At 43.3% G+C, this 9228-nt stretch overlaps 1 protein-coding gene across 2 annotated transcripts in view; it reads left to right on the top strand.

Moving 5' to 3' along the window:
* The first annotated feature begins 2667 nt into the window (after positions 1–2667).
* Positions 2668–9228, top strand: part of LOC124149598 (cyclin-dependent kinase 11B-like) — a 29487-nt gene continuing 22926 nt past the window's right edge. For both annotated transcript variants that reach the window (XM_046521285.2, XM_046521284.2), the window contains exons 1-4: positions 2668–2781; positions 4119–4282; positions 6127–6278; positions 7033–7291. In XM_046521285.2, coding sequence (XP_046377241.1) covers positions 4119–4282; positions 6127–6278; positions 7033–7291 — 575 coding nt within the window. In that variant the 5' untranslated portion in view covers positions 2668–2781. The remainder of the gene's footprint in view (positions 2782–4118; positions 4283–6126; positions 6279–7032; positions 7292–9228) is intronic.

Below are 9228 nucleotides of genomic sequence, written 5' to 3'. Positions count from 1 at the left end.
AATTAAGGAAGCCGTCCTCACTATGCAAGCAAACAAATAAGCCATTTTATACTTATTATCCGTCCCGAGTTATCTTCCCCTTGTCCCCGATTTTGCAAAATTTGAAAATGGCGTGTTGACCCGGGGGATGTAAGCACATACGATCCCTACATATCATAACCGTTACTCGGTACCTATGGTTACCGTATCCACTCGTCCGTTCCCCGTTTATCATCAGATTGTTTTTTATGTGATAAATTATCTCCCTGCTTGAAGGGTGGTGGGGGTAGCCAAGTGGATAAAGCTTTCGCTCGTCACGCCGAAGACCCGGTTCGATTTCCGACATGGGTTCGATGTGTGAAGCCCATTTCTGGTGTCCCCCGCCGTGATATTGCTGGAATATTGGTGAAAGCGGCATAAAATCATACTCACTCACTCACTCACTCTGCCTGCTTAGAGTGAACATCCGGGTTGGAATTGGTCTTCAGCAACCCACTCCGGAGAAGACCTTTAGAACATCGCCTTCCCTGTGGTGTGGCTTGTGTGAGTGAGTGAGTTTTGGTTTTAGCGCTGCTTTTAGCAATATTCCAGGAATATAAAGGCGGGGGTCACCAGAAACATAAAAAAATTATCGGGGCGAGCCGGGACTCGAACCCACTATCATAGGTTCCTGGGGTACCCAAGGGACGCAACTCTGTACAGCGAACTGTGGTGGCTTGGACAGCTGGGCCACCCGTGCCCCCGATAGCTTCAGTGAGACAGGCTGCTGTACCTGCAGATCTGTTCGTTCTCAGCACTGTGCCGCAGAACGAATGTCCGACAGCATCACTACGTGGCTTTGTTGACACTGCGTTCTGAGTGACGGAGATACGTAGCGTGTACAAACCCGTGAAGTATTGCCAACATGTCCAAGGTGCTAAACGGCTAGTCTGTCTCACAGTCCCTGAACCATATTATTTTTCCTTCCGCCCATCCCTTTCTGTGATGGTAGGGGGCACGGGTGGTCCAGTCGTTTAAAGCGCCGCGATTCGCTGTGCAGAGTTGCGTCCCTTGGGCACGCCAGAAACCTATGACTGTGGGTTCGAATCCCGGTTCGCCCCAATTATGTTTCTAGGTTTGTCAGCACCATACCCGTGCTCGTTGGTTTCACCGAAGTGATAATAGTCTTAGACCTGCATCACTTCGGGCTTTCCTCCCAAATTAAGCTGACACGCCGTGATATAACTGAAATAATGTTAAAAGCGGCGTTAAACCCAACTCACTCACTCACTTTCTGTGATGCAAAAGCCCTATATGAAGCAAGTCTAGATTTTCCACATGTTCACGTTCTGAATCTCCCATCTCACCGGGCTCCTTTTCAATTTATATGGAGTTAATTGTTTCTATAAATATTATATATTTTTAGAGACTAACCCAGACTAAGCATGCCAGTGGAAAAGGGCGTTACGTACGGTGTCCTGTATTCCACCAGTTTCTTGTCGACTTGTTTTGGTGAGGATATCTTCGAGACGAAAGGCGTATTTTTAGAGATTAAAGGAAATGCCATGCTTTCAAATATCTTTAAAAAATATTTACGGATTTATTTAGCCAGTATATATCAGGGGTCTAATCTTCTTAAGCTCTCATCAAATAAACTCCTCATTGCCATTGAAAAAACGCCAGAAAGAAAACATCTTACGTCGCAATCACCCCCATATAGCTCTAACATCACCTTAGGTGATCGTAACTCCCATACCTTAACATAGACTTACGACAGTCGTAGCGTTAGATCGCTTTGTGGAACGAGGCTATGGTGTGCGGGAATCTGGAATCTATATAGAGTGAGTGAGTGAGTGAGTATGGTTTTACGCCGCTTTTAGCAATATTCCAGCAACATCACGGCGGGGGACACCAGAAAACATTGTACTCATGTCGGGAATCGAACCCGGGTCTTCGGCGTGACGAGCGAACGCTTTAACCACTAGGCTACCCGACCGCCCCGAATCTATTTAGAGGGTGTTCGGGAGTTTGCAGTATGGTACGGGGGACTCACACTGATTTCGTTTGTTTGTTTGCATGTTTGTTGTTTGTTGTTTAACGCCGCACTCAGCAATATTCCAGCTATATGATGGCGGTCTGTAAATCAGTGATTGACATCATGAGCATCAATCCACACATTTTCTCTAATGTCGTATTTGGTACGCAGGCACAACTTTTTTTTAAAATACATGATGGTTTACACATAAATATTTCCTTTATATATTTTATCTTTTCGATATTTGTTCAGTAATTTAACTTCAAATCTCACCCTTTTATGACCTAGGGAGGTATTCTCTCGGTTTCATTCCGTCTTTGTAGAGTGAATTGTGACATGTGCTTTTGTGATTAGTATTCGGCAATTAGGGATGAGCAAATGGGACTCGAAGTGGAAAATTAGATAGTATTCGGAATGGGGGATGCGCGGAAGACCCTAAAACGTTCAGTGACATATAAGTATTAACTTCATTCATCCAAAGGTTTTTGTTCTGCCAAAGTAGAAACTCGCATTACAAATTGCCAGCTGCAGAAACCAGAGACCATATAATAGATAATCTATTATATGGTCTCTGCAGAAACTAAGCGCGAAACTAAATGTGTTGGTCACTATTGGGATTATACGAATGTTTCAAATATGTATAAGCTTTCAAGGGTTATGTCCCTTACCCAACATTTCCGGTTCCGGTTCACGCCGAAAACAAAAACGTTTTCGAATGTGTATCTCTTAGTGAGAAATATCTGACTCTCTATAAAGGCAGTTTACTCAAAACATACACAGGAAAGAAGGTAAGTTGTCAGTTAATGATTTATTACGCTTTTTTTCAAAGATAGAACGCAGGATGATAGATGCTGCATGGCAGAACACGGTAGTGCCTAATGATCAGGACCTGATGATCAGCAACTGATGAATCAAAACATGTTAGAGTGGTTATTGAAAAAAAACAAATACGACGAAAAGGATTAAAAAAGGAAGATGGACTGCATATTGTTTCGTGTGTGCATCTGTGCTCCTTGTTGTATTGTCAAAATGAATAATTTGGGTTTATATTGTTTAAAATTGACATGATTGAAGAATGTTGTGTCTAACAGTTTACATTTGTTTTACCATGTTTACATGGATGAAAGTTCATTACTGCTATGTACATGATATCGTGGGAAACAGAACGTGGGAGTTGTGCACTTTACCGGTCACACTCGTTCAGATTTCAATTAGCGCCACAGCGAGGATCAAACTCACGTTGTCAGCTTGTTAACAAGTTAATCTAATTAGCCAACACTTTGCCATGGTACCACAGTTGCTGTCCCAAATAATAAGCAGTGAGTAGTGCTCATTTACCAAGTGATCAGCACTGCTTGGTTTTCTTTATTTCACTGGAAACAGCCCTCATCAATATGCTCCAGTATACAATAATTCTCATGATGTTGCACAGATAGTACAAATAATACATTATCATGATGATAGTTTGGGGTGTTTTGCTGTGGTTGACATATTGTCATGATTATTCACCAATCTGTGGTTATCGTCAACATAGTCATGATAGTGTGGCCAGCCCTCAGGAGGGAGCTGTGATGGGGTCTGAAGACAAGTTTGTTTGTTTGTTTGTCATTTAACGCCGCACTCAGCAATATTCAAGCTATATGACAGCTGTCTGTAAATAATCAAGTTTGGACCAGACAATCCAGTGATTAACATCATGAGCATCGATCTACGTAAATTGGATATGATGACATGCATCAACCAAGTCAGCGAGCCTGACCACCCGATCCCGTTAGTTGCCTCTTACGACAAGCACAATTGCCTCTTAACTGCTTAAGGCATACATAGTCATCTCTTACAACAAGCATAGTCGCCTCTTACGACAAGCATAATCTCCACTTACGGCAAGCATAGTCGCCTCTTATGGCATACATAGTCCTTTCATCTTTTGTGTTCACTGGGGCACAGGTGACCCATTCTTCAAAGGCAATGTTCTGTAATTGTGGTGATGGGCACTCTGATCAGATTAGGGCTGGTCAGGAAACATATTTTGGGGGGGCCTAACTCTAGATAGTTTTGTGGCTTCAGACTGGTGGCCAAAGTGTCATACTACAGGAGTACTGAGACACCCATATTGTGTTGACAGATGTCCGATGACGCAGACAGCTCGTATGAGCAAGGTGAGCTCGAACCAAGTCCAGATCACCACCGGGCCTCGGACAATGAACGTCAGCTGTCTCTGTCTCCGCAGTCCCAGGAGGCTATTGTTATTGATGACCCAGAGGATCAGGACTTCTCAGACAAGGACAGGTATTCAGATGCTCCACATTTCAAATCTTGTTTACTAGGGCTGTAACGATTCAGCGATACCTATGATATCATCGATACTTAGGTACACATGATACTTGAATTGTCACTTTGTGAGATCGCGATATGCTATAAATAGAACATGAACGAATACAAAATGGAATAGAGTTACCTCCCATAGCATAGCGCCATCTGTAAGCATGGCAGAACACAAGGACGTCGTAGCTGAGGACGCGCCGACCAACTGTTGCATTAAGTGACCATCCCTTCATTTAAAACTGTTTTGTTCTTGTGGGTTTCTTTAGTCCAATTTTTGAGATAACAATTGATAAGTGCATGAAGAGAGAGGTTTGAGAGCTGTATTTCAGTGATTTCATAATTTCTTACTATTTGATGTGGTGTACCATGATACACGGGTGGCCCAGTCGACTAAGGTGTCACAAATTCCTGTGCAGAGTTGCGTCCCTTAGGCACGCAGGAAACCTATGATTGTGGGTTCGAATCCTGGTTCGTCCCAATTATGTTTCTAGGTTTTTCAGCACCATACCCGTGCTCGTTGGTTTCACCGAAGTGGTAAGCACCTGAGACCTGCATCACTTCGGGCTTTCCTCCCACATGAAGCTGACACGCCGTGATATAACTGGAACAATATTAAAAGCGGCGTTAAACCCAACTCACTCACTCTCTAATAGGGAAAGAAACAGTATTGGTTTTGTTAATGAGACACTGTAGTGCTATACTACCATGACTACTGCATAGCTCCAGATATCCTTTTGGAGCAATTGAATTTTTACTCAAGGGTTTCTATCTTAATTGGGGGCGGTCGGGTAGCCTAGTGGTTAAAGCGTTCGCTCGTCACGCCAAAGGCCCGGGTTCAAATTCCGACTTGGGTACAGTGTGTGAAGCCCATTTCTGGTGTCCCCCGCCGTGATATTGCTGGGATATTGCTAAAAGCGGCGTAAAACCAAACTCACTCACTCACTCACTATCTTATTTGGGTTATTACATTTTCCATTGGGTAACCAATATTTTTTCACTCGTCTGTTCATCACTCTTTTGTGTTTTTCCCAAAATTAGTGAACATTTTAAGATTTTGAAAATTAAAATAATGTTTTAGATGTATATATAGAGAATCTCACCCGAGTGTCTTTTGATATCAAATATATCAACACGAGTTGATAAAAGTGGAAAAATCCGAGGCTTGCCGAGGATTTTTGCCACTTTTATCAACGAGTGTTGATATATTTGATATCAAAAGACACGAGGGTGAGATTTTATTTATCATCCAACATCATTCTTTCAACTTTTTCAATTTGTAGACAGTAATTAGCAGTGTCTTCAGTGTAAAAAGTACTGCAAACAGCTTCAGTAGCAGAGCCATTAGTGATGTCATTTGATTGTGACGTCATGGTAACCAGTGATGTCACAATGGTCTGCAAAGCATTGTGATGTAATTTCATTGCAGCGATATCTACAGTGTAGATATCGCTTGATCTCATCCAAGCGATATCTCCTGTGGGAACCAGTTTTGGATGATAAATAACCATGATAACTGTTAAACATATATAGGCTTGAATCGAGAGTAAATTAGCTCGTAATTGTGTTTAGGAAATTAGCTACTTTGTACGCATGCTGAAAAAACTTCACTGGGTATTTAAGCGTGCTGTTTTTATATGTTTGAGTTTTTCATTTTGCGTTTCTATATGTAAGTTAATTGAAAGTAATTGGGTTTTGAATATTTTGGGGGTCAAATAAGCTGCTTATCTGTTGCTCTGCTACAGATGGATTTGACATAAGATATGCTGTAGTGGATGTATTAATGTGATCTCTTGTTGCCATGGTTACAGGAGTGGGGGAGAAGATGGGGATGGACTGGACATTAAACCTCCTCAAACCCACGCAGGACGCAAGGAGAAGTCGCGCAAACACAAACACAAGGAGGAGAGGCGACGAGAGAGGGACAGACGGGACCGGGAGCGAGAATACAGAGACAGAGAGAGTGAGTGCTTAGCCGTGCAGCCCTGCAAATAACAGAGTTATCTCCCTTGTTGGACTTTTCTCGATTGGTTTGGAAATGGTTGGGTGGTGATATCATGTTACGTAAAGTCATGAAATCTACTGTAAGTATAGTCCGGAAGGTAATTTCGTCAACTCAAAAGGGTGCTCGGGAATCACGCACGTCGAGACGCCCAACGCTAACCATGCTAACACTGTATTCGTGCGTGCGTGATTCCCGTGCACCCTTTCGAGTGGAGTTGATTGGTTCAACTGTGTCATATGGCCCTGTGACGCAGGGGTAGCATTATGCAGATGGCTGTTTCAATGAATGCTCGTTCCACCCGTGACAAACAGGTCTGGTTGTTAATGAAATATAGTGATAGCTAAATAGACAGATTTTTTATTCATGCACCGATTGTCTTTAAATGTAATATCCAATTATGTATGACTGTTTAATAATCTCATACCAACTTTGACTGGAGTAGGTCCAATAGCTTTTCAGATATTGTGGTAAACGTCAGTACCTTAAATTACCTTCCAGAATATATATGAAGTTGTTTATACATTCATGAAATTTACTGTAAGTATATGAAGGTGTTTATACATTCATGAAATCTACTGTAAGTATATGAAGGTGTTTATACATTCATGAAATCTACTGTAAGTATATGAAGGTGTTTATACATTCATGAAATCTACTGTAAGTATATGAAGGTGTTTATACATTCATGAAATTCACACATGTTTGTTGTCAGGGGGTCACTCAGGACGGCAAGAACCAGAACGTCACCGAGTGGTTCAGATGCGGGACCGACGGGAACACCGGGAACAGAAGGAGATGCAGGTGCGAGAGATGGACAGGGAGTGGCAGCGGGAACGAGAACTTGAGCGGGAAAGACAAAAAGCAAGAGAGGCTGAGAGAGAAAGAAAAGAAAAGGAAAAGGAAAGGCGAATGAAATTGGAATCACGCGAGGCTCGTGAAATGAGAAAGAGACAGGAATCCCAAGACGAAAGGTAAATGATCTTCTTTTCTGTATTACTGTATGTTGGGGCAGTCGGGTAGCCTAGTGGTTAAAGCGTTCGCTCGTCACGCCGAAGACCCGGGTACGATTCCAGACATGGATACAATGTGTGAAGCCCATTTCTGGTGTCCCCCGCCGTGATGTTGCACGAATGTTGCTAAAGGTGGAGTAAAACCATACTTACTCACTCACTCACTCACTCACTCACTCACTCACTCACTCACTCACTCACTCACTGTATGTGATATAAAACAAAGTGTATCAGACATTCAACAAAAGTTGAGATAGGTAGGATAAAAGATGTTTTGGTCATCCAGAATTTCTTTAACTTTTCCTGCATTACTCCTTAATGCATCTACTGCTGTTTTTTGACAGAAAGATGAAGCTGTGTGGGGTGTAGCTAAAAAAGAAGTTGTTCCAACTAGTTGTGCGGCTAATCCCATCACACAGCACCCACCTGACCACGGAAGTGATGACGTGACGGCACCTCACATTACTGACAGACAAGTCCTTCATGATTAAGCTCCAGCAAGTCTACTGGGATCCTTTTGCTTGTTCCGTATTCAGCGTTCATTTGCAATATATATCATCCTTGTGGTTTGTGTCTTCACATCTTGCCATACATTTGTTCCGTCGCATTAAGATATTGTGCGTGAAGTTGGCTCCAAGTGACTGTAAAAGTCATGTGCTGTGTTGTTCCAATTGGCCATTTTTAATTTACCCTGTTGTCACGTACATGTGTCTTACGTACCTTATTCTTTATTGTTGCTTTGAATTCTGTTATGTGATCTTTTACTTCTATACTGCATATTTTTTTCCTTTAACCACCGTGTTTCTGGGTTGTAATCTGCCTGAATGTTATTTTTGTACTCTTTTATGTTGTCTTACCTAATGCTTCCTGTTTGGTAATTGTCGCACGATTCGTTGTGCAGAGTTGCGTCCCTTGGGCACGCCAGAAACCTATGATTGTGGTTCGAATCCAGGTTCGCCCCGATTATGTTTCTAGGTTTGTCAGCACCATACCCGTGCCCGTGGGTTTCACTGAAGTGGTAAACGTCTGAGACCTGCATCACTTCGGGCTTTCCTCCCACATCAGCTGACATGCCGTGATATAACTGGAATACTGTTAAAAGCTGCGATAAGCCAAACTCACTCACTCACTGTTTGGTAATTAAAGTGATTTTTACCTCCTCTGACGCCGATGACTAGTCAGGCGCTGATGACCACACAGGCACCATCGATTTCCCCCAAATTCCTCCAGGGTTTGGTATACAACCTGGCTTCCCATCAGCGCAGATGCTGTTTCAGCAGGCTCCGCCTCCACCTCTAATGGCGCCCTACTTGGACCCGGCTTGGATGCAAACTTTTAAGCAGTCTATGGTTCATCAATCCTGCTGGCGCCTCTGCCAATGTCTCCTGTGCCTATGGCTCCAGGATGCGGTGCCCAGCAGTTCACCAAACCCAAATGACATTTCAAACCCTCTGGTGCTTGCATCCCACTGGAAGCATCTCTACCTCGTTGTTTCACGTTGCGTTGTTTCACTGGTCGGCATCTCCAGAATCTAGACGAAGCTTCCAGTCATCAAGGTCCAGGAGCCATTGGTACAACTATTACTCATCAGAGGGCTCCTGTGTGCCTAACTATGAGGGTTTCTCGCTGGAGAAGGACACCCATCTGAGCATCAGCCAGGTGCCGGACAGGATGGCTGATAGCTCGGCTGCCTACCTCCATTCTGCCGGACATGGTCACGGCATTGGACCAGGACTTCCTGAACAATGATTTCCCCAACCACACATTTGAGGTGGCGTATGTTGATCAGGATCTCCATCACATGACTGGCTCCTCCAAGCCTACAACCATCGAGTCCCAGACAGGCTGTTGGCTTTTTATAAAGACGGAGATTCGGCGATCTCTTCATCCTTTATCTG

Source organism: Haliotis rufescens, unplaced genomic scaffold (genome assembly GCF_023055435.1).
Source record: "Haliotis rufescens isolate VD_foot unplaced genomic scaffold, xgHalRufe1.0.p SCAF_58, whole genome shotgun sequence".
NCBI classification, from domain to species: Eukaryota; Metazoa; Mollusca; class Gastropoda; order Lepetellida; family Haliotidae; genus Haliotis; species Haliotis rufescens.
The sequence above is the reverse complement of the archived record's forward strand: the minus strand, read 5'-3'. Positions and strand labels throughout refer to the sequence as shown.